Source organism: Stegostoma tigrinum, chromosome 23 (genome assembly GCF_030684315.1).
Source record: "Stegostoma tigrinum isolate sSteTig4 chromosome 23, sSteTig4.hap1, whole genome shotgun sequence".
Lineage (NCBI taxonomy): Eukaryota > Metazoa > Chordata > Chondrichthyes > Orectolobiformes > Stegostomatidae > Stegostoma > Stegostoma tigrinum.
Genome location: NC_081376.1, coordinates 29,171,855 through 29,198,214, shown reverse-complemented (window position 1 = coordinate 29,198,214; position 26,360 = coordinate 29,171,855). Strand labels below are relative to the sequence as shown.

The 26,360-nt window shown below is 39.5% G+C and overlaps 2 protein-coding genes across 5 annotated transcripts in view; one reads left to right on the top strand and one right to left on the bottom strand.

Moving 5' to 3' along the window:
* Window positions 1-9,683, top strand: part of eci1 (enoyl-CoA delta isomerase 1) — a 33,998-nt gene extending 24,315 nt beyond the window's left edge. The window contains exon 8 of the mRNA XM_048551899.2: window positions 8,914-9,683. The gene's annotated coding sequence lies outside the window, so the exon portion shown is untranslated. The remainder of the gene's footprint in view (window positions 1-8,913) is intronic.
* Window positions 5,737-26,360, bottom strand: part of dnase1 (deoxyribonuclease I) — a 36,393-nt gene continuing 15,769 nt past the window's right edge. For 3 of the 4 annotated variants that reach the window (XM_048551901.1, XM_059654037.1, XM_048551900.1), the window contains 8 exons: window positions 19,753-19,900; window positions 15,869-15,957; window positions 12,088-12,171; window positions 11,861-11,976; window positions 8,909-9,021; window positions 8,656-8,813; window positions 6,966-7,062; window positions 5,737-6,238 (listed from right to left, as the gene is read on the bottom strand). In XM_048551901.1, the coding sequence (XP_048407858.1) occupies window positions 6,185-6,238; window positions 6,966-7,062; window positions 8,656-8,813; window positions 8,909-9,021; window positions 11,861-11,976; window positions 12,088-12,171; window positions 15,869-15,957; window positions 19,753-19,890 (849 nt within the window). In that variant the 5' untranslated portion in view covers window positions 19,891-19,900 and the 3' untranslated portion in view covers window positions 5,737-6,184. Of the gene's footprint in view, window positions 6,239-6,965; window positions 7,063-8,655; window positions 8,814-8,908; window positions 9,022-11,860; window positions 11,977-12,087; window positions 12,172-15,868; window positions 15,958-19,752; window positions 19,901-25,904; window positions 26,096-26,360 lie in introns of those variants that run through there. The other variant, XM_048551903.1, reaches the window with a different exon arrangement.

Below are 26,360 nucleotides of genomic sequence, written 5' to 3'. Positions count from 1 at the left end.
CTTAACCAACTGAGTGAAGTTTCAGTGCGGGAGCATTTTGAGACTAGTGACCATAAAACTGTGAGTTTTAAGATAAGGTTTTAGAGTAGATATGTAACTCGTTTGTGGGTATTGAGGTTGGTTGGCCCCCTGAGCTGGTTTGTTGTTTTGCTCATGTACTGTTACCATGTTTGGTAACATCCTCAGTGCAGCCTCCGATGAAGTGTCAGTGTGTTCCTGCCTGGTGTTTAAAATCTGGGGTCTGTTGAGGTGAATCGCTCCACTCCCAGTTTTCCTTCGTAATGGAATGTATATGGGGTCAAGTTCAATGTGCTTATTAATAGTATGCTTCGTGGAACGCCAGGCTTCCAGGAATTCTCATGCTTGTCTGTGCCTGGTATGTCCAAGGATCTTGGTGTTTCCCAATTGAAGTCACGGTTCTCCTTGCCCATGTGGATTGAGATGAGTGAGTTTTAAGATACTCATGGATAGGGATAACAGCAGTCCTCAGGGGAAGGTGAACTGTAACAATATCAGGCAGGAACTGGAGAGAGTTGAGAAGAGGCAGCTGTTTGAGGGTAGATCTGCATTGGCCATGTGGCAGTATTTCAAATAGCAGTTGATAAAGAGTATAGGGACACATTCGTGCAAGTATGAAAGATAGGTGCAGCAAGTTATGTGAACCTTGGACAATCAGGAATGTTATGACCTTGGTCAGAAAGAGAAAGGAAGCATGCATAAGGTCTAGGACGATGGGAACTGACAAAGCTGTGAAATACATAAGGGTAGGAGTTAAAAGGGGTCATGAAACATTGTTAGCAAACAGGATTAAGGAGAATCCCAAGGATTTTTATACATACATAAAATGCAAGAGGCTAGCCAGGGAAGAGGTGGGCTCACTTAAGGATAAAGGAGGGTATGTATGTGCGGAGCCAGAAGAGGAATTTGAGTTCTTAAATGAATACCTTGTATATATATTCACCAAAGAGAAGGAATTGATGGAGGATGATCTCTGAGAACAGAGTGTCGAATTTCTAAGCCAGGTTGTTACGAGAAAGGAAGAGGTGTTATGCGTCTTAAAAAATATTAAGATTGATAAGTCCCTGGGACCTATCCCAGAATATTGAGGTAGGCAAGAGAACAAATTACTGGAGCATTGATCAACATCTTTGTATTGTCTTTAGCCATTGGTGAGGTCTCAGAGGACCGGAGAATAGCCAATGTTGTTCTATTGTTTAAAAAGGGTAACAGGAATAATCCAGGTCATTACTTGCCTGTGAGCCTCACCTCAGTGATAGGGAAATTATTGGAAAAGATTCTCAGGGATGAGACCTATAAGCATTTGAAAGCAAATGGACTGATTAGCAATAAACGGCATTGTTTGTGAGGGGGCAGTCATGCTTCACTAACTTGAACATTTTTTTGAGAAAGTGACAAAGATGATTGAGGGAAAAGTGATTAATGTTGTCTACACAGACTTCAGTAAAATCTTTGACAAGGTCCCTTATGGCAGACTGGTATATAAGGTGAAATCATGTGGTGTCAGGGGTGAGCTGACAAGTTGAAAACGGAACTGGATTAGTTGTGGGAGATAGTAGCAGTGGAATGCTTTTCAGGATGGAGAGCTGTTACTAATGGTGTTCAGCAGGGGTCAGATCTGGGACCTCTGCTGTTCATGATCGAGATAAATGATTTGGAGGAAAACGTAACTGGTCTAATTAGCAAGTTTGTGGGTGATACAACGATTGGTGGAGTTGCAGATAGTGAGGAGAATTATCAGAGGATACAGCAGGATGTAGATCAGTTGGAGACACGGACAGAAAATGGCAGATGGAGTTTAATCCAGAAAAATGTGAGGTGATGCATTTTAGAAGGTCAAGTACAGGTGGAAATTATACAGTGAGTGGTAGAACCCTTAGGAGTATTGAAATGCAGAGGGATCAGTGTGCAGGTCCACACATCACTGAAGGTGGCAGTGCAGGTAGATAAGGTACTAAAAGTGGTCTGTGGCATGTATGTCTTCACTGGACGGGACATTGAGTATAATGATAGGCAAATTATACTTCAGCTTTATAGAACTTTAGTTATGCCACACTTAGGATATTTCATGCGGTTCTGGCCACCACACTACCAGAAGGACGTGGATGCTTTGGAGAGATTACAGAAAGGGTTTCCCAGAATGTTGCCTGCTAAGGGAGACTTTTAGCTATGAAGAAAGGTTGGATAGACTGAATTTGGTTTTCAGTGGAACAGAGAAGGTTGAGGGGCAACCTGATAGAAATTTATAAGATTGTGACTGGCATGGATAGAGTTGAAAGTATGAGGCATTTCTTTTGGGTGGAGGGATCAACTACTAAAAGACACAGGTTCAAGGTGTGAGAGGGGGTAAAGTTTAAAAGAGATGTGCAAGGCACATTTTTACACAAAGGATGGTGAGCGCCTGGAAAGAGCTGTCGGAAGATGTGGTGGACGCAGACACAGTAGCAGCATTCAGGAAGCCCCTGAATTAATACATGAATGGGAAGAGACTAGAGGAATATGGACCCTGTAAGTAAAAACAGGAATATGGAAGGGCAAGCAAAATGTGTTGGTGCAGGCTTGGAGGGCCAAAGGGCATGTTCCTAGTCTGATTTGTTCTTTGTTCTTCATGCATAAGGCATTCCAGGCAATGATTGTATTAAAGTTCCAGAAGACAATTGATGAAGTTCTGGAAGTTTTTAATAGATATCAAATATGGAACTAGGCAACATTAAGTAGCAAAGCACATGGAATTATTATTAGTGTTATTCTGTTGCTGTGTTGCATTTATATTTAATGAAATATGCTAATGGGGCAAATGTTCAACTGAATGAAAGTTTAATTTCTGGTGAGGGATGTTTGCAGATCAAGAGGTATGTTTAAGCTTTGAGTTTTTCTGACAAGAAAACCTGTTGAATTAGCACTGATGAAACCATGTTGAAATATCAGCTGTAGTATCGCATCCAGTTCTGGGCATTGCACTTTAAGAAGGTTGTGAAGCTATTAGAAGAATGCAGAAAAGTGTCGCAAGAATGATTTCAGGGATAAAAAAGTTAGAGAAGTTAGGATTCTTTTGGAGATAAGAAATTTGAGTAGAGATTTGATAGAAATATTCAAAATCCTGGAGGATCTTGACACTGTAGGTTTGGACAAACCATTCCCAATTGTAAAATGGTGGAGAAAAGTAGGTTACAGATTTAAAGTAATTGACAAAACGAAAGCAATAGAAAGAATTTCCCAAGGGTGTGAGTATTTAAAGTCTGGAATACAGTGCCTGTGTGTGTGGTGAAGGTAGGTTCAATTGAAGCATTCAAGAGAAAATTGGACTGTTAATTAAAAGAAACAGATTGCAGGGTTACAGCAAGGAGACAAGGCAATGGCACTAAGTAAGTGAAAACTCTATTGGTGCAGACATGATGGACCAGATGGAGAATACATATGATCACAACATTATCACAGCACAGAAGGGACCCATTCGGTCTGTCATGCATGCACTGGGTCTATGCATGAGTAGCTCACCTAATCCCCTGCCTTTTCCTCTGAGGTCTGCATGTTTTCTGTTAATACAATTATCCAATTCCCTTTAAAAGTTATGATTAAATCTCCATTAGCTATACTCTTTAGCAGTGCTTTCTAGATCCCAGCCACTTACTGCCTAAATAGAAAAGTTTTTCAGCATTGCGCTGTTAGTTTCTTTTCCATTCACCTTAAATTGATGTTCTCTGGTTCTCAACTTCTCTGTTAATTGGAACAGTATTTCTCTACCTACTATGTCTAACCGTTCCCCCCCCCCATAAAATTTTACATATAATATCAGCTGTTATTATGGGCAATGTGTTTTAGACAGATATTCTGAAGAAAACATTTATTTAATATCTGAAGTTCCTTGAACACTTCAAGTCTGTGTCCTTTAATTTTGGACACATCAATTCAAAAGGTGTGCTTACAGATACTTGTTTCTGATCAAGACCTGGACTATGTTATTTTCTGCATAAATCTAAATAAATTTAGACCTCCAAGTTCGCATCAATTGATATCCTTCATTTACAGAATCAACCACATTGCCCAATTCTGATCCCCTCAATACCATCTGGAGTACAGTTATCAAAACTATATAATATTCTCAATGTGGTCCCTCCAGTAACTTTTGCAAAGCAAGATGTCTCAAAAGCCATTGAGACATTTCAATTATTTATACATCTTGGTCAGTAGACTGCAACTCTGAAGAAACAGATGCACCTAAAATAGTGGGTGCACTGGGCACGCATTTGCCAAAATCCAAGCTCTCAGCTCAGCTGAAAATTGCTATCAGATCTTCTCTAAACATAGTGTGTCCAACTTCTCCAATCCATCTACCTAACTATTCCTGGAAGTCTTTTATGCATTCTCTCAAATGCCTTCACACCAGTCCTGAAGTGTGGTGCCCAAAATTGGATACAAAACTCCAGTTGAAGCTGAGCCACTGTTTTTAACAAAGGTTCCCCAAAACTTCATTGTTTCTGTATATCCTTAATGTTGAGAGCTGAAAGCTTTGATTATGGCAAATGCACCCACTATTTTTGGTACATCTGTTTCTTCAGAGTTGCAGTCTACTGACCAAGCTGTGTAAATAATTAAAATGTCTTAATGGCTTTTGAGACATCTCGCCTTGCAAAAGTTACTGGAGGGACCACATTGAGAATATTATATAGTTTTGATAACTGTACTCCAGATGGTATTGAGGGGATCAGAATTGGGCAATGTGGTTGATTCTGTAAATGAAGGATATCAATTGACCCAAACTTGGAGGTGTAAATTTATTTAGATTTATATATAACATAGTCCAGGTCTTGATCAGAAACAGGTGTCTGTAAGCACGCTTTTTGAATTGATGTGTCCAAAATTAAAGGACACAGACTTGAAGTGTTCAAGGAACTTCAGATATTAAATAAATGTTTTCTTCAGAATATCTGTCTAAAACATATTGCCTGTAATAAAAGTTGATACTACACAAGTAAATTTTTTTGTGACATGAATAATACCCTATGGAGAGCAAGATCAAAGGCTATAATGATGAGTATTTTAATGGTTGAGAGTAAATCAAGAACACAATGGATTATGTACGGTGGTGTTGATGTCACAAATTAAAAGTGAGAATAGGCCAATCAACCCTCGAGCCTGCTCAGACATTCACTAACATGTCTGATCTGATTGTAGCCCTATCTGTACGCTCCTGCCTACTGCCAATAAGCTTTGACCGCCTTGTTAATCAAGAATTTTGACTTAAAAATCCTCAATGATCCTGCCTCTACGCTGCACAAGAGAATTCTAAAGATTCCAAAATCGCAGGAATAAAATCATCTCTATTGTACACACAAAACACCTTATTTTTTAAACTGTGTGCCCGAGATCTATTCTCTATCATAATTGGAAATTGGTTTGATTATCAGTGAAACAGAGATGGATGAATATTTTTGGTTATTGTTCACTCACCTGGTAAGGTCAAAGAATTCTTACAGAACATTTTGGGATATTAAGTGAATGGACTAATGTTTATGAAAATGTAGGCTTAAAAAGGCATTGTGTTTTTCACTTAAGCAGTACTCTTAACAGCATTTCTAATCTTGGGAAAATTCTATTCAAAACATCGATGTGGCAATGACTTTCCATAATCTGCAATTTCTAGAAGGATTTTACTGCCAAATGTCAAGCAACAATGCATTAATTTCAGTTAAATTAAACTTTTATTGTGTATTCATAAATTCAGTGAGGGTACATTGTTAATTATTAGTTTATGATTTTAATGGAAAACAATGAAAAATAAAAATTACATCACTAAAATCTAACTGATTAAATATGTTTTTTAAAAAGTCTATTTCCCGGTAGTGTATTTGGACAATTGGATATAATAAAGATGTAGATCACACAATTCCAACTGATGTTACTTAAAATTTTTGAAGATTCCTAGGGGGAGAAAATGATCTAAAAAGTGATAGAGGCATGGATAGAAAATAACAACGTCACCTAATTCAAATAATTGATGGTAGAAGTTATAAAAATGGCAACACCATTTTAAATAATTATGACTTAATTGTAAATTAGACAGGAATCACTAGTTTAAATTGAGATACATATTTTGACGATGTAATTGTTAGAAAGCATCGTGCTAACTTAAGTTGACATTGCTTCAGTCGTGTTAATTGCCTCTTTATGCGGTACCAAGACTTACTTCCACTGGATAATGGTCACTGACTGAGAGTGTCTGTAAAAGTAAAAATGGCAAATTATGATTTCAGCCTCTGCTCTCTCTTAGTTGATTACATCCACCCTGACTTTTCCTATTGGGAAGTTGGGTGTGTAGAAGTGTAGATTTTAATATTCCTCTGGCTAATTGGTACTGCCTTTTCAAGGAAGGCAAATTTATCAGAAATAAATGGTCCTTTATCTAAGATAGAACAGTTAACTGCACCTTCAGACATTTTCATTTAATAACTTAGATGGCGATTGATGAAGATTGCTTGACAGAATGTTTGAGGTCAAATCACAATCAAAGTTAGAAGTTAACATTAGTCATACTGAAGGAGCTTTTGATGTACTGTAACCAGATCTCTCAAGGCATTAGATAATCGTTAGATCATGGTTAACAGAGAGGCTGTTTTATCAGGTGCAGATATATATTGAAAGCAATGTCTGATGCTTTGTCTTAATTATGTAATTCGGTAAATGGGTAATCATATGTTTACAAATATCCCAATAAGCAAAGTTCCTCTATACAAGCCATCTTGTAGAACCATTTCACTGATTGAGAAATCACATGAGAAAAATCAGCATACTGAGCATTTCCAGATGATTTTGATTTGATGAATACATCAAATTTGTTCTGAACCATTGCCATGAGCATGACAGATACCACAATAGAACCTATTTTGTAAAGTTCTACAGACTGCCGTAACTGATACTATAGGTCATGTTTGTAAATCTAAACTTACCATTTTAATGCTGAGACTGAAAACTTTAGTGAAATTATAAACACCAGCTGATCCATCAATTACAGCGTTTTTCATTTCTGAGCCAACAGCTATGATTCTGGAAAGGAAAAGAAATATATTCATGACATAATAGAAATGAATGTCACAAAATGTGACCATAGACCTGGTTTGTCATTACGGAGAGTTCTAATTTGGCTTGTGCTGCATTTTTTTTCCCTGGGAACTTTACTTGAAGCAACCTTTGAAATGTTAAGTACTTGAAAGAATTTTTTCTTAATGCAGTACCTTTTACAACCTCAGGACACCCCAAAGTGCTGGACAACCAATTAAGTACTTTTAAAGGTCTATGTGGAAGTTGTAGGAAAAGAGGTATAAGCAGAAGTCAGTATACAAGATGAAACCGCAACAGTTCACAAACATATCAATAAAATACCTGCTAAAATCTCGTAGGAATAATGAAATTGTTAAATTTTCTGAAGAGAAGCCAGTAACCAAACCTGTGATGCGTCAAAAGGTGTCAACAACGCACCACCAGTTTAGATGAATGGGATGGAGACAGTTACTCAAGGAAGAGTTCTGTATATAAATGCAATTCTCTTCCAATATAATAGCAACAAGAACCACCGATTTTTATCTATTACAGAAAGTGTTATTTGTGTTCCATTACATGCTGCAATGCAGAGGGGTGGAAGATATAGTTCAGTTGATGTCACAGAACCTTGAATGGTACATGTACATGAGGCTGCTTGAGTTCCTTGGCCTCTTCCTCTGTAGTCAAAGCCAGCGGGATTAAAATAGGAGATTGATGCAATAGGGAGAGAAATTCAGCAGTTTCAATTTGTCTGTGTGCCTCTTGTCTGAGAGAAGATTAGTGAAGATAAATGTAGGTCCCTTCCAGTCAGAAACAGAAGAAGTTATAATGGAGAATGAAGCGATGGCAGACTAAACAAACACGTAAGATAATAAAATGTGAGGCTGGATGAACACAGCAGGCCAAGCAGCATCTCAGGAGCACAAAAGCTGACGTTTCGGGCCTAGACCCTTCATCAGAGAGCTTGGCCTGCTGTGTTCTTCCAGCCTCACATTTTATTATCTTGGAATCTCCAGCATCTGCAGTTCCCATTATCTCTAAACAAACACGTACTTTGGTTCTGTCTTCACAAAAGAGGATACAAATCACCTTCCAAAAATATTGGGAACATGGAGTCTCATGAGAGGGAGGAGTTGAAGGGAATCAGTATTCTAAGCCACAGAAAGCTGTTGAAGACAAAGCAGTCACTGTTTTCGGGAAGGAGCTAGGTGTAGCTCCTGGGGCTAAAGGGATCGAAGAATATGAAGGGAAAGCGGGAACAGGGTATGAAGTTGCATGATCAGCTATGATCATATTGAATGGCTGAGGAGGCTCAGAGAGCTGAATGGCCTGCTCCTCCTATTTTCTATGTTTTTGCTCCAGTCTTGAGAATTAATGAGCTTGCAGTGATTGTTGTTTAATAATCTTTGGTGATATACTAACCTTCATGTTTAATTTTAGATAGCATCATAAGTACATCGTACTAAATCATTGAAACTATCAGTGAATGAGGAAGAAAATGCTTTGGATAACATGATGTGCAAGATAATAATCCCATTGTCGTGGTATGTTGTGTATCTAGTGATGTAACAAGATATCATTGTAAGAATTATCTTTTACCTGTCATAAGCACAGTTTGTTGTGATGGCGCAAGTAGTGTCTGCAGAATCCGGAATAAGCCATTGGAACTGGCTGTTCTTGCGTAGGCGAATATGAGCCCAGTCAGTTGGTTTAACATAAGAACAATCTGCATTTAGATCACCCATGATCAGCATGTTCTGTTTAGGCCATAAATGAAGATACATTATTTAAATGCTTGACAATTAAAACAGTAAATCTTCTGTCATTGATATCTCCATGTTTTGTTGCTTACGTCAGTTCCCAACCTTATCCTGGCATCAAGAAAGACATCATACAGGGCATCTATTTCCTTTACTGCTGATGAAGGTGATGTGTGCTGTGGCATGATAATGAAGTCAGGAATGTCTGAAGAAAGAAAAAGGATACAGAGAGGAAACATAAATAAAGTACATGTAAGACAGAACATTTCATCATCTTCACTCTGCAGATGAAAGAAAGTATCATCATTTTCTTTGAAGTTTTGACAAGAATCACAATAAAGGAAATGATTCATCAGATTCCCTGTGTTTAAAATAAACTTCTGAATGTATAATTTGAAGCAGCATTTTGAAAAGTAAAATAATCTTTACCCCGTCTTATTTACTGGAATTATTCAGGCTGGTGTTCCGTAGACAACATCGCCTTCAGTTTCTGCAAGGTTGTACTTCTCTTAGCAGTTCAAGAGAAATTGACTCAACCAGCTTGAAAGGTGGATAAATTCGAATGCCATTTGTGCCTAGCACAAAAGATGTTTATGCAATCTTTTGCATTAATTTGTTTTTAAGTCATGTAGTTAAATGGGCCTGTATGCAAAACTGTCTATGTTCCCAGATCAAATTAATCCTCATGATTTTCAGTCGTTGCACCCACTTCATGTGCTTTGCAGATGCTACTTTTACGGGTTCCAGAGGCTCTAACTTAAAGCTTAATGTGAAAAAAACTGAGAAATTGACCACTGGATACAATTAAACTAGCGTATGATCTGTGATTAAAGGAGACGTTGACTAAAGGTTTATGTATCAACACGAATTGAGTAACTATGTTAAATAAATTCATAAATTTAATACTAACTATTCAAAGAAATTTTTTAAAAGTTCTAAAATGTTGCCTGATTGCACTAATCAGAGGAAAAACAGGTTAGCAGGCGGGGATGAGCTGGGCTGGTTTTGGGATGCTGTGGGGGGAGGGGAGATTTTGAAGCTGGTAAAATCCACATTGATACCGTTGGGCTGCAGGGTTCCCAAGCGGAATATGAGTTGCTGTTCCTGCAACCTTCGGGTGGCATCTTTGTGGCACTGCAAGAGGCCCAGGATGGACATGTCATCTAAGGAATGGGAGGGGGGAGTTAAAATGGTTCGTGACTGGGAGGTGCAGTTGTTTACTGCGAACCAAGCGTAGGTGTTCTGCAAAGCGGTCCCCAAGCCTCTGCTTGGTTTCACCAATATAAAGGAAGCCACACCGTGTACAGTGGATGCAGTATACCACATTGGCAGATGCGCAGGTGAACATCTGCTTGATGTGGAAAGTCATCTTAGGGCCTGGGATGGGGGTGAGGGAGGAGGTATGGGGGCAGGTGTAGCACTTCCTGCGGTTGCAGGAGAAGGTGCCGGGTGTGGTGCGGTTGAAGGAGAGTGTGGAGCGGACAAGGGAGTCGCGGAGAGAGTGATCTCTCCGGAAGGCAGACAAGGGTGGGGATGGAAAATGTCTTGGGTGGTGGGGTTGGACTGTAGATCGTGGAGTGTCGGAGGATGATGCATTGTATCCAGAGATTGGTGGGGTGGTACGTGAGGACTGGGGGATTCTCTTTTGGTGGTTATTGCGAGGGTGGGCTGTGAGAGATGAGGTGCGGGAAATGTGGGAGACACGGTCGAGGGCGTTCTCGACCACTGCAGGGGGGAGGTTGTGGCCCTTGAAGAACGCGGACATCTGGGATGAGCGGGAGTGAAATGCCTCATCCTGGGAGCAGATGCGGTGGAGGCGAAGGAATTGGGAGTAGGGAATGGAGTTTTTGCAGGAAGGTGGGTGGGAGGAGGTGTATTCTAGGTAGCTGTGGGAGTCTGTGGGCTTGAAATGGACATGGCCCAACCACCAAAGACACTTTTCCCACCCCACCCTTGTCTGTCTTCCGGAGAGAGCACTCTCTCCGGGACTCCCTTGTCCGCTCCACACTCTCCTCCAACCCCACCACACCCGGCACTTACCTCTGCAACTGCAGGAAGTGCAACACCTGCCCCCACACCTCGTCCCTCACCCCCATCCTGGGCCCCAAGATGACTTTCCATATCAAGCAAATGTTCACCTGCACATCTGCCAAAGTGGTATACTGTAACCACTGTACCTGGTGTGGCTTCCTCTACATTGGGGAATCCAAGCGGAGGCTTGGGGACCACTTTGCAGAACACCTACGCTTGGTTCGCAGTAAACAACTGCACCTCCCAGTCACGAACCATTTTAACTCCCCCTCCCATTTCTTAGATGACATGTCCATCCTGGGCCTCTTGCAGTGCCACAACGACACTACCCGGAGATTGCAGGAACAGCAACTCATATTCCGCTTGGGAACCCTGCAGCCCAATGGTATCAATGTGGATTTCACCAGCTTCAAAATCTCCCCTACCCCCAAAGCATCCCAAAACCAGCCCAGCTTGTCCCCACCTGCCTAACCTGCTCTGCCTCTCACCTATCCCCTCCTCCCACCTCAAGCCACACTTCCACTTTCTACCTACTAAACTCATCCCGCCGACTTGACTTGTCCATCCTCCCCGGACTGACCTATCCCCTCCCTACGTCCCCACCTATACTCTCCTCTGCACCTATCTTCTCCTCTATCTATCTTCAGTCTGCCTCTCCCCTCTCCCTATTTATTTCAGAATCATGTCCCCATCCCCCTTTTCTGACGAAGGGTCTAGGCCCAAAACGTCAGCTTTTGTGCTCCTAAGATGCTGCTTGGCCTGTTGTGTTCATTCAGCCCCACAGTTTGTAATCTTGGGTTCTCCAGCATCAGTAGTTCCCATTATCTCTGATCACTGTGAAATCAAACAGGATTTTGACAGTACTTTTTACATGGATTGCCAAAGTGCCTGAAGTGAAAACTCTTGGCCTGTCTCTCCAACCATACTAGATATAAGGTTTGCAACTACCAAAACACTCCACAGAGGAGAACTTGCTTTCCCTAATTTTGTGCTGCAGTACTGAAATACTTTACCTGAATAGCGTGAAGAAAATTTCACAAGAAATGGTTCCCGACTGAAAATGACATGACCAGTTGTCTCAGAACCATCGTTGTAGAGATAACTGTTGACTACAGACACTACGGAGTTTCTGTGCAAATGAGAACAGTTGTCATTACGTAGGCATGTGAAGAAATGTTTGTATTTCAATGAAAACAACTTTCCAAAATAACTTTCTGGTTAAACACAGTAATGACTGTACCTGTACACAAAGAGATATCTTTCTTTATAGGTACTGTGTCCGAGTGGATCACTGACAGTGTACGAGTAGGTTTGTTTAGAGGAACTGGAGAAAAATCAGTAAGTTAAATTACATGCAATGAAAGCTTAAAGTTAGAAAGAATTTACATAGGTTAATAACTTACATAGGTTACATAGATTAATTAAGTTACATCACTAGAGTTCGTTGTGATTAATTCAATAGGTACTTTTCAAAAATCAAATTTCAAAAGAAATCAAAACCTGTAATGGATGGTTCCCATGTATATGACCAGTAAATGTGTTTTCAGTGATGGTTAAATTATTAAATCAAATAATAAGGAATCAAAAAGTGGCAAAGTGAATGAAATCACATTGGCAGTAGAGCGCGGGAGCTGTGGTTTACGAAGGAAGTGGAATCTCTGGTCAAGAGGAAGAAGAAGGCTTATGTTAGGATGAGATGTGAAAGCTCAGTTAGGGCGCTTGAGGGCTACAAGGTAGCCAGGAAAGACCTAAAGAAAGAGCTCAGAAGAGCCAGGAGGATACATGAGAAGTTGTTGGCGGATAGGATCAGGGTAAACCCTAAGGCTTTCTATAGGTATTTAAGGAGTAAAAGAATGACGAAAGTAAGATTACGGCCAATCAAGGATAGTAGTGGGAAGTTGTGTGTGGAGTCAGAGGAGATAGGGGAAGCACTAAATGAATATTTTTCAACAGTATTCACTGTAGAAAATGACAATGTTGTCGAGGAGAATACTGAGATACAGGCTACTAGACTAGGTGGGATTGAGGTTCACAAGGAAGAGGTATTAGAAATCTTTCAGAGGGTGAAGATAGATAAGTCCCCTGGGCCGGATGGGATTTATCCTAGGATCCTCTGGGAAGCCAGGAAGGAGATTGCCGAGCCTTTGGCATTGAACTTTAACTCGTCATTGTCTACAGGAATAGTGCCAGAAGACTGGAGGATAGCAAATGTGGTTCCCCATTCAAGAAGGGGAGTAGAGACAACCCTGGTAATTATAGACCAGTGAGCCTTACCTCAGTTGTTGGTAAAGTGTTGGAAAAGGTTACAAGAGACAGGATTTATAATCATCGAGAAAAGAATAAATTGATTAGGGATAGTCAGCATGGTTTTGTGAAGGGTAGGTCGTGCCTCACAAACCTTATTGAGTTCTTTGAGAAGGTGACCAAACAGGTAGATGAGAGTAAACCGGTTGATGCGATGTATATGGATTTCAGCAAGGCATTCGATAAGGTTCCCCACAGTCGGCTATTGTACAAAATGCGGAGGAATGGGATTGTGGGAGATATAGCAGTTTGGATCGGAAATTGGCTTGCTGAAAGAAGACAGAGGGTGGTAGTTGATGGGAAATGTTCATCCTGGAGACCAGTTACTAGTGGTGTACCGCAAGGGTCGGTGTTGGGTCCACTGCTGTTTGTCATTTTTATAAATGACCTGGATGAGGGAATAGAAGGATGGGTTAGTAAATTTGCAGACGACACTAAGGTCGGTGGAGTTGTGGATAGTGATGAAGGATGCTGTAGGTTGCAAAGAGACATAGATAAGCTGCAGAGCTGGGCTGAGAGGTGGCAGATGGAGTTTAATGCAGACAAGTGTGAGGTGATGCACTTTGGTAGGAGTAACCAGAAGGCAAAGTGCTGGGCTAATGGTAAGATTCTTAGTAGTGTAGATGAGCAGAGAGATCTCAGTGTCCATGTACACAGATCCTTGAAAGTTGCCACCCAGGTTGACAGGGCTGTTAAGAAGGCATACAGTGTTTTAGCTTTTATTAATAGAGGGATTGAGTTCCGGAACCAAGAGGTTGTGGTGAAGCTGCACAAAACTCTGGTGCGGCCGCACCTGGAGTATTGCATACAGTTCTGGTCACCGCATTATAAGAAGGATGCGGAAGCTTTGGAAAGGGTGCAGAGGAGATTTACTAGAATGTTGCCTGGTATGGAGGGAAGGTCTTACGAGGAAAGGCTGAGGGACTTGAGGCTGTTTTCATGAGAGAGAAGAAGGTTGAGAGGTGACTTAATTGAAACATATAAAATAATCAGAGGGTTAGATACAGTGGATAGGGAGAGCTTTTTTCCTCGGATGGTGATGGCGAGTATGAAGGGGCATAGCTTTAAATTGAGGGGTGAAAGATATAGGACAGATGTCAGAGGTAGTTTCTTTACTCAGAGAGTAGTAAGGGAATGGAACGCTTTGCCTGCAACAGTAGTAGATTTGCCAACTTTAGGTACATTTAAGTCATCATTGGACAAGCATATGGACGTACATGGAATAGTGTAGGTGAGATGGGCTTCAGATCGGTATGAAGGTCGGCATCGGGGGCCGAAGGGCCTGTACTGTGCTGTAATGTTCTATGTTCTATGTTCTGTTTCCTTTGGAACACTTTGGTTTGCTGATTTATATTATTATGAAGTCGCCACAACTTGCATGTGTTGGCAGGTGAATCAACTGCCTTCTCTTTCAGTGTAATGGCTCTGATGGCCGGGGTTCAAGTCCTCCCTGCTTCAGAGGTGGGAAATAGCATCTCTCAACAGGTTGGTTAGAAGTAAAAATTAAAATAACAGCTCCAAACCGTCCTTGTGGTACAGTGCTAATGTTCCTACTTCTGTGTCAAGTGACTTGTATTCAAGTCCCACCTACTCTAGAAGTGTATCATAACATCTCTGCATAGGTTGGGGTAGAAAATATCTGGAACAGCTCTGACAACCCATAACAGGATTCAGTCTCAGATACTTGAGAAGGATAGAGTAAGCGATTAAGGAAAGGCATGTGAGGCACAGACTATAGAACAGTGGCTTCGCCCTTTACTATACCTGAAAAAAGTTGGCTGATCTGGCACTGGATATTGAACAATGGTCCAATGATTTACAGAATCATCACAGTGCATAAAGAAGCCAGTCAGCTCATTGTACCTGCACCTGCGATAGTGTTAGGGTTAGGATTATGGCACTATTTCCTCGTGCCATTCTCCTGCCTTTTCTCCATATCACTGCATGCCATTTCTATTCAACAACTGTATGAGTCCCTCTTGAATGCCTTTAGAGGCAATGAACAGGTCGATAGAGGTGACAGTGAGTTAAAAGTGGATGTCTTTAGTCGAAATGTGGAAAGTGGCTTGGTGTTTTTGATATAACAAGGTGTAAAGCTGGATGAACACAGCAGACGAAGCAGCATCGGAGGAGCAGGAAGGCTGATGTTTTGGGCCTCGACCCTTCTTCAGAAATATTTTTGATGTTAGCAAGGCAGCATGGAGATAATAAATAAGTGGTCACAGCAGATCTTTGGAGGACCAGAATAACCATGTGACAAGCGGAACTATTGGACTTGATTCTCTGCCAATGACAAGATAAATGAGAACGGAACTGACAGATTGCAGTCTCATCCAACCGGACATCAAGGGAGGGGCATTGGAGGGCAGTGATTTGATCATACTTGACAAGGTCTGCATACAAGTAAAGAAGGATAGTGAGGGATAATTTAGCTTTGCTGCAGATATGTAGGATAATATTTGTAAACTTGATAAGCATTGTTTTAATACCATTGTGGACATGTGACTGAATAGATGAAAACATTAAATTCCAGGAAAGATGAGCCACAAATTTGGGAGGAAACAACACTTTCTAGAGCTCTGGACTGGAAAGGGAGTTTGAAGATGGGGCAGTGATTCACAAGAATGAAGGAGTCAAGATTTTTTCTGAGGAGATGTGTGATTACATCAGATGTGAAGGTGAAGGAGTTAGTGTATCGAAGTACTACATGACTGTACCTATTGAGTTTGTTCATTAAGGTCCTGACAGCACTCAAGTCAGCATCACGGACTTCTTGTATTAGAATAATATCGTACCTTCGAACAAGCTACGAAGAAATAAAATGTAGAAATTTAATTCATTTGGCATCATGTAAGAAGAATTGTATTGATGACTCAGCCATATATTTAGGAATGAAACCTGTTTCTTGCACATTTTTTCCTAAACTAAAAGGGGAATCAATCTTCATTGAAATGATTATACTTCATTGGCGCATTTTATCACCTTCTAGAAAGTTCTGCAAAATTACTCCTTGTTCTTCTCAGTACAAAAAGCAAAATGTGTGTTCTTATTTTCTAATTGCAGGGATGAGAGATTGAAATGATAGATAAGCCAGCAATAAGCTGAAACTTGCATTTTGTGTCTTTCTGTGCTCCTAACTTTTCCTCTTCAAATACAGAAAACAGGTGTTTATAAGCGTGTTGCTATTTAAGATGTCATTCCCAATTTGCAAAGAAAGATGAGGCAGATTCCTATGGGTGAATTGAAATGATCAGGAAAGAATGAACTCATCTGCTGAATTGAATTGATTCAAAGATAATTTAATATCTAACAGACAATCTGTACAAAATGGATCTTCCTAATATAATTAACTTTAATTGGCTGAATGTTACTGTTGGTGGATAGCAGATGCCAGGGTGTATAATCTCCAGCTGAGAGCAAATGCAAACATTCCCCTAACAATTCTGTCATGTATTGCACTGCTGAAGCAGCAAGTTAGCCAAGGTATTTTTAAAATCAAGCAATATGGTGAAAAGTTCAAACCTGTTGCTCAACTTTATCTTTCATCTTACTTCATTAAATAAGTATGAAGAAAATCTGAACAGACCAAGAAGTTAACACAACTTTTTTTTACTACAAAGTGCATCAGCAGATAATGTATTTGCTATTTGTAGGTTGGATTGTGGTTCACAATCTATTAATAATTCAGATTTCTCCCATGAGAAAAGTTGAATTATCCATAATTGAGGGATTTTGAATTCAGAGGAATAGGAGTCCCCTTTGATTATAATTTCTAAACCCTGAATTGGAGCTCAAGGCCATTAAATCCCCAGCTGCTGGGAATAGCAGTGTTAATGAATCGGAAAGTACATGTTTTTTTCCATTCTTAACTTGCTATGGTCTCCCGTTGTCCAGGCTTGATTTCCATGACCATGGCTCAACAAGTTACATTACCGTGAAATATTTAGGAAGTATGGCATGAGTGCTGTTGTAGACAGACCATCATTGACTATTATTCTGCTAGTAAAGCTAAAAAGTCATTTAGAACTAATTAAAACTAACTTAAATTGCATTATTTGTTGCTATTAAAGTACAAAAATGGTGATACTCGCCTAATAATATTTAAAAACAGAAAACAACCACCTGGTTCTAATTAGGACCTTTATCATCTGTGTTTACAGATATGTAACCTTCAGTCCACTTTTTGTTTACTTTTTAAACTTTATGTTAAGAATTAGCTTTAACTATATCTGTTGTCAAGTAGCTATATGTTTCCAATATTCTGTGAGTAAACGTACCCTGCTAATCTTTAGTTAAACATGTATCGCATTAATTTCATACCAGTATCTGCTAACTTGTTGTTCATAGCCAATGTCTTTACAATTATGTTACAATTTTAAAGATGTGGATGGTTTGTGCTCAATGCATTCCTCATGTTTATAGCTAATTTTATTTTAAACCACAAATGTTGATTTTGAAATGCATTAATGATTAACGTGGAGAGTGTGGGCAAAGTAAGGGGATGTGAGGAGCTCTTTTTGATTTTTGTTACATCTGGGGTGAAATCCAGGAACACTGAGGTGGGCCTTTTAGCCAGCCCTTGAAACCCTCATAGCTGCTTTTGCGCTATCTTTGGGGTCAAAGGGCCAAATTCCACCTGACACCTGCTTCCACCCAGAATAAAATCCTGCAGCCTCAGCAGACCTTATCCCAAGTTGGGTTTGTGGAGTTTGAATCTTTTCTGACTCTAAGCTTCTGACTCAATAGTGAAAATTGGATCCATGCCAGTATATTTATGCGTAAAGTGCTTGAGGGATAATATAATTTGCCACTAAGTTACTTCTTGCACCTTGTCCCCATGTCTGCAGAGGTTTCCTTTCGATGCTCTGGTTTCCTCTCACAGATCAAAGATGTGCAGGTGAGGTGGTTTGGCCATGGTAAATGAAGGGTTACAGGACTAGGGTAGGGAGGGTGGGTATGAGTGTGATACTGGTCAGAGGGTCAGTTTGGACTTGTTGGGTTGAATGGGTCTGCTTCCATACTTTTGGGATCTATGTTGTGCTGTATCTTTTACAAGTTTGCTGTAGGTGTAATCACATAATAATAGTGTGCTAATAAATAACAGATTAGAAATAGATCTAAACTCGGAAGTAAGTATTTCCAAAGCCCATCACACAAAGTTAACTGCTGTTAAAAAAGTTCTTAAGGGAAATAAGCATCAAACAGCCAAATAAGAACATCGTAGTGAGGCTAGAACAACTCCCAAAATCAGAAGTGCAAATCAAATGCCCAATACCAACAATAAGCAACATTCACAAAATATAAAAATTTGTTGTGAGATTTCAGGTGATTCTTTTATTTAGAAATTGAAATTAATTCTCAAGGCCTGTAAAATGAGACACCACCATAGTTAAAAAAGATAAAGTAGCTCAGGAAAAATTTGAAGCCAGGCTTTACTTTTATAAGTGTGAAGCATGTGAGAAGAAGTTAACATGAGAGGAGCAAAGAATATTGTGGTTTTAAAGACATTGAAACAAAGTTTGAACTGTATGTGGGGATTTTAAATTGAATGTGATGAACATGTAAAACAATGTATTTTGACCTTGGAAGAAGCAATCGAATAATTATCGATTGGCACTGATCAAAATACTACCAATAAAATAGAGAAAGATTCAAATGGTTGTGATTAAGATGTTGAACATAAAGAAGAAGGATCTTGCACAGCAAACTTTATCTTGCATTTTGTCTGGAAATGACCGCATGTCACAAGATAAAGCTTTCTGGCTAAAAGAAAAATTCAAATCTTTTACATATTTAAGCTTTACAGAGAGTTGAGAATTAAAGAGGAAAATAGAAATGTTTACCATGAAAAGGGAAATGATTTTGTGAAGGCCATTTATTCTTTTTCACCAATTGTCTTTGAAGATTACCACTAGTTCAGATGGTGGATCGTCTTTGCAGGATTTCAGTGGTACTCAATGTTGACAAAAGATCATCAAATTGAAACATTATCGTGATTTTGATAAAATATGGATTATCAATTTTGACTTCCATCATTTGGTGTAAATACCTGGGACTTTCATCAACTGAAATGGTTTTAGAAAGGAAAAACAATTGTTTGAAATATCACCTGACCACAGATCGAACTGATTTTCATGAAACCATCAAAAAACAACAATCAGTCAGAACTGAAACAATATTTTCACCAAAAGAGACTGAATCTAGTCAGACATAAAGGAACCTGTATGTCTGTTAGGATTTACACCTATATGATATGTTTCACATAGCTGAGATGAAAAACATCACCTGAAATTATCCAGTTTGGAGATAATGAACTCAGACATGAGAACACACAAATCAGTTGTATTTCAGGAAAATTCTTTTTGCAGAGTAAAGAGCTGGGTTTGTGACCTGAAATTGGGAAGGTTCTACTCTTGGCTGAGTGAGAATGATTGATTCACCCCTTTTGATTTGGTTGTGACAATATTAACTGTTCCTGTCTTCACAGCTGCTGCCTAACCTGATAAAGAGTTTCAGTAGTTATTGATTCTGGTTCAGTCATGTTGACTGTGCTCTAAATTTTGAATGATACCTACATTTAATTTTTTATTATGATACTTACATTAACAATGATGTTAGCAATGGTGGCATTCAACATTTTGCTGTCTCCAAAGGTTTTAATGTTGAAAGCAGAAATTTTAACTGAGTTGACTGTATTCAGCGCACAGGCCAGGATTAAGACTGTGATTAACTGATTCATAGCTGGAAAACTGCAGAGAAGAAATTTGTATATTAGAATCAACACAACACAATGTCAATTGTTATGCTCATGTTGCTGTAAAGTATTCAAAATAACTCATAGTACCTGACTGTAGCTCCTGGTCCTTGTGGTACTAACAATTTCCTTGCAATGCAACAATTATGTTAACCTTTATTATAACCGTTGTCCTTCAAATGTCCCAATATGCATTGGAAACCTCATAAAATAGCAACCCCTGTTTTGGAAATGTTGAAAAATTAGACTGTAAATAAAAAGCAATATCTGATAAGTGTGTAAATTTAACATATGTGTCCAAACCCAATCATAATGTAAATACAATAGGCTACAAATTGCTCAGCCTGGTTTGTAGAAACAACTCATAATTTGCAACCATGCTGGTTCCACTGGAAATGGGTATCAGGTAAGCTTTGTTCTGAAACCTCATTACCCTTCTTGTAGTCAGGGACTAAACATCTGGTGTACTGCCGGTGGTCTGACCACCCAATAGGAAGCATAACAATGCAAAAAATTAGCATGTGATACAGTTAGCATTCAGCTCTTAAAAGCAGACAATCCCTCTTAAAGAAAAGCCGCAGCACTGAACAGAAGATTGACAGAAAATAATTTTGAAGTAAAAAAGATCGAGAAAAATGACACCCGACATCAAGGAGAAGTTTCTAAGGTTTATTGAAAGTGCACAAGATGTACTAGCAACTCAGTTGGTGCACAGGACAGAGTGCATGTTTCAAAGGAAGACCAGAAAACCTCAGGCAGGAGCCACCAAAGAGAGTGAGAGCACATGACAAGATAAGTGAATACCTGAAATAAAAGCAGAAAGTGCTGGAGAAACTCATCAAGTCTGACAGCATCTATAAAGAAAAAGAAAGGCTCACATTTCAAATCCAGTGATCCTTTGTCAGAATACCTGAAGTATGCTTGAAGTCCACCTGGTGCAATGCAGCAAGATGTTTAGTAACATTGCACGTATGGCTAAGTAAAGTGAAATAACAGACCCTACCTACAATAACTTTAACTTCACAGTGCAGAACTACGGGCACATGTGTCATATTTAAACTACAGATATGCCACCTCACCTTCATATTATTCCAGTGTTGTCAGTTCCACATCTACCCCTCACTGTGCAAAAAACTCCACGTCTCCAGCTATTTATCTGTAGCAAGCATTTCAGCTGAAGGTGTACAATACAAGCATGGACATTCTGATCCCTCTCTTGTTGGACGTGGTTGCCACCAAATCTAGAAATCAAGAGATGGAGCTTGGCACAAAATTATTTCCTGAGCCTTCTTCAGGAAGTCTCTAGAATCAAGGGACTGACAGTAAGACAGTCTGTGGTATCCAAGGCCACTGTACAGTTAGCTACTGGCTTATGATCCTTCCCAGTTCTGTCTTCATCGTCATCCCAAGAGCGAGCAAAAAGTAAAATCTTAAAGAGTATGACCAAGGCTGTTTTACTTCCCCACAAGCACCACATCGCAACCTCCTTTTCCTCCTGCTCCATCCTGCTTTTATGCTTTCAGATACATCAGAACTGCTGCCTGGACAGTCCCAACCCAGCTAAGAGGAATAGAAAACCCTTGTCAGTGGGAGGAGGCTCTGGTATTTGATCTCATGATGCCAGCCACTGGATGCTGTTACTGTATAAATTTTATCATGTATTCTAGACTCAGGTCCTGCATGAAATGAGGCACCACATATGTGTAATAACAAGGTGTAGAGCTGGATGAACACAGCAGGCCAAGCAGCACCAGAGGAGCAGGAAGGCTGACGTTTCGAGCCTCAACCCTTATATGTGTAGACTTGTTGCAAAGTTGGGTAGAGTACTTGTGCTTTGGGAGACAGGAATTTAGAACTTGGCGATTGTAAAATGCCGGATTATGGTGGGGGGAGTGGGAAAGCAGTGCTTGGTCCCTTTAAAAGATTATGTTATTTTCCTATGTTTAGAGATTCAAAAAGGAAGCCTGTGGGTTTGCAGGTGCACAGAGAGCACCTGAATTGAAATATTTGTATCAAAAGGCCATACAGTTAGCAGGTCAAGCAGCAGTTTTGTTGTGATCCCAAGACAGCAAGTTTTGAATTTAGCCAATCAATTTGAACCATGCACTCAGATACCAAAAGCCAATTAAATTTAAGTCTGAGAGTTTTGACAACATAGGACCAATCCTATTGTAAGAAATTGATATGTCATCAGGGCTATAAAAGATGGCGGCAGTTGGGCAAAGATAGAAGAATGAAGTGCCATCTGCTAGACATAACTACTCTCAGCTCTGAGAGGAGGGACCACCTATTCACAACTGTACCATAGTACTCGTAGCTAAGATTCTTGACAGTAGAATTCACAGAGAACGCGTTCCTGATAGGACATTTGACGGGGAAGGGATTCCTAGCAGAACATTCAATGGAGAAGGCACAGAGCATTCCAGAAGACATGTAATCCGGCTGTAAATTTGAGAGACTAGGTTCTTTTATATTTGTGGGATTTATATATATTGGAACAGCATACCATTAGAATCTTGTTTTATTCAGGAATAGTTAGAAGGGGGTTTGTTCGGCTTGCTAATAGTTTAGTTAATTTGCTCACTGTTAGAGTTAGATAAGCAAATTGTTACTTGTTGATTGGAAAGTGAGTGTTAGGGATTTATTTCATTTAACCTCTAGAAGTTGCTGAGAGGCAGGTTGCACCACCTTTCACATCCCTTTTACAGATTATGGGGTGAGGTGCTCTGCTTTGGGTGTTTTGCTTTTAGTTTTCAGAGGCGGGTCAACCTTCAGTTCATAACAAGGCTTCAACCAGACAAGGGGATGGGTAGCTCATGTGCCACATTGCCAGAAGATGAGATTACAGGTGAATTCTGCTGTGGGGCACCGCAGATATTGATGGAGGCAGCGTGCACAAGATCACTGATGAAAATGCACAAGATGTTCAGTGTGTTGGCATAACTGACAGCCTCCTCCCACTTTCAAGCAGTATGGTTCAATTATAGCATTAGGCTTTGTGCAGAGCTTGGGGCTCCCTTTTTCCATTGTAAGTGTTGGCCAACTCCTTGTCAGCACTTACAAACTCAGTGCTGATACATTATTTACTCCAAAACCTTAGAGACATTATCTAGTGGCTAAAAGCACTCCTTTCACAGCAGCACAGGCAGTGGCCACACAATGTCTAGGTCATGTAGTATGGACATGTGTTTCTTGCTGAGTGTCAAGCTAGCTTCCTGCCGTACAGGCACAGACTACTGTCATCATTCATGAGGATCAACTCCCAGACAGACTAGTAAGCTTCCATTTCAGTCTGGCAATCTGTGCTTCAACAGACTCCTAGGACCGTTGAGGTCTTGCCTTGTGCATATGACAGTGGCTCTATAGGGAACAAATCTGCTGTCCACTCTCAAGATGACAGCATTGGTGTTCTTATCACTACATTGATACCCTCTCTGTTGCCTCTTAGACAGCCAGTCCAGGCTGCTACTACCCATGTCAAGCTGGTGCAATCTAAAGTCAAGCCCACAAACTACTCAATGCTTTAAGCAAGGCCATCTGCAGTCATCTCCTTGCACAAGGGTAAATAGCTCATTTTAGTGTGTATAATAGGATGTGTGCTTGAAGTGAGATTTTGTGTGAAAGTTACACTTTATGACTTTGAGCCTTGTGTAGGGGCCAAGAATGATAAACATCACAGCTGGCTGTGCTAGCAGGAAGTAGTGAGTCATGCTAGTCTGAAGAAGTTGTGTCCCTGAATGTGAACCCTCATAAAGCTCTCACCGACAGCCTGTCCTGTTTCATGTGATTCCAGAGGCATCTCACTGTGTCCTTTGATCTTCCTTGACTTCCTTTTGATGTGGCCTCTGGTTCCCAGGAGATAAGGTTTGCACTCTCATTTTGGTGAGGTAGTAGAGAATGCCACAAACCTTGAGACCCTCTGGACTGTACAGCAGTACTCTGTCAAGCAATCTAGGCAGTGGAACAATTGTTTAAGAAGGATGATCACCTGGACAATGTTGTTCTGACTGATCCTGTTGCTCACATTGGATGCCAAGTACACTCGCATGTCGAAGAACAGATGGTATTCATCAGCTGTGTATGTTGTGACAATACTTTGGTTTTAAGAGGTGTATTTTGTCCTGATTTTTCTTTCTGAAGAAGGGTTGAGATAGAGATGTTGAGCGGTCTGCTCAAAGCCAAAGAGGTAAACAGCTTGTGAGGCCTTGGGTTTCTTTTTATGCAAAGCACACTTTATTTTTGTACTACTCTTAAAATACAGACAAAATAAAAACAAAAGAATTAGCCTCTCTGTAACTCTATCAAAATGCTTAACAAAATAATATATATTAACTACTACTAATTGACTGTTCCAAAAGTGGCAACACATAAACACACCATTGGCAATGGTAAATTCAACTGTTTAATATGCAATTCCAGTAACAGGAAGAGAAGCCCAGCTTCCATCTGTAACAGAGGTATAAGAGCTTCCAAATCAGCTTTAAGATGCCACAAACTGCAGAAAGCTAAATCCAAGCATCCTGGTTCTGTAGGAGTTTGACTCCACCTATTCAGGCAGCTTCTATTGTTCCAACTTTAAAACAAAAACAACCATTTCTAAAACTTTCTCAGTGCAAACAACTTCATCGTATCACTTCAGGAATTATCTCTCCCATTCTGGTTTTAAAAAAAGTCATGGGCTCAGCAATACTGATATGTTAATCATTAAAATCTAAAACCTAAAGTAAATGATATTAATAGATATATAAATTACATACCTTAAACCATACCTCTCTCTAAAGAGGTTGCTATTAATGTTACATATTGAAATAATAATAAGTTTTTTTGCAAGATAATGAAAATGTATCTGTAAGTATGTTAGAAAAGCATTTTCATTGTCTTGCAAAAATTATGTTATTGTTATTTCTCTGATGCTGCTTGGTCTGCTGTGCTCCTTTAACTCCACACTGTGTTATCTCTGACTCCAGCATTGGCAGTTCTTACTATTTCATAATATCTGCTGTAACATTTTCTTTTCCACGTTTACAAACATGTTTCAAATTATATGTTTGAGAATTAAGCTCCACTGAAATAATCATAATTTCTTGTCTCAAAATGTTTAGAAGAAAATCAAAGGTTTGTGATCCATATGAATATGTTTCTTGCATGTTATTGATGATAATATGTTTCAAAATTATGTGAAGCCAACACGACGCTCAGTGTTTTCTAAATTTTTGAATATTTTTATTAACACGCAATTTGAAAAATAACTGACAGGCTGTTCAATCCCCATCTCGTCACCTTGCAGTAAAACAGTCCCTGCATCAATGTCTCTGGCATCAACAGTCAGATTGATTGGCTTCTCTTAGTGAAGCACAGACTTTAAGCTTTCAAAGTCACCTTGGTATTCTTGCATTCACTGAAACTTCCAGTCTTTTTACAATATATTAATTAAACATGCAATGATGTTTGGGACAAATTTGCAATAGAATCCTTTTAACATCAACATAATGCAAGTATTCACATATTTTCCAAGGCATGAGAAAATTCAAAATAACCCTTACTGGATGTGAGTTTGCTTGCTGAGCTGGAACGTTAGTTTATAGCTGAAAACTAACCTTCCAGCTCAGTGAGCAAAATCACATCCAGAAACTCAACCTGAACTACAAATCCTGAAAAATAATCCTTACTTTCACTTTTCTGTGTTCAGCTTTGTCCTGTTCTATTGTATGGCCCAAGTAAGTCTGTCCTGCTTTGGCAAATTCACTCAGCTTGATTTATGGTCAAAGAGACTCTTTATAGTCAATTAAACAATTCAAACCAATGGATAGAATTCACATGAAGAACATTTGCTTTCTTTCAGTTAGAATTATCAATTTTTTGTATGTTCACTTGGGAAAAAACACATAGAAAGACTTGTCTTTTTTTTTCCAGTCTCAAAATTCCGGTTGAATTTAGATAGCTGAAACATTTTGTGCTGGAGGAAAAAGTTAGTTTAGAACATTTAGGAAATATGTTACCTCAGTCTAAGGGTTTCAGTTGGAAATTCCAGACCAGATGTGTTTGGGTAGAACCTCCACTGGGTTATTTGAAGCTGTGAAAGTTGATGTTCAGTTTTGTGAATAATCCAGGAAAAGGCTATCAAACTCTTAAAACTGGAAACTGAAAGAAATATATGTCAAAACTATAAATGTGATAAGGAAGTGAATTTTCTCTGGTGTTTGATTACCGTAATGTGATGGTTTCAGGATAAAGGGAATTGTATATTTTCTGTGTTTTGAAATATTTCACATTATGTTGTAAGTAAATGTCTTGATTTATTGTATTTTATCTTTTCTTTTGCACAATAAGCCTTGGTTTTATTGGTTAAACTAAATGAACAGAATTTTTTTTTGTTTTTCAGTGAAAGACCACCGCATTAAATAAAAACAATGGGAAGGTGATCGATTAAGCCAGATTTCAGTCTGGCATCAGAC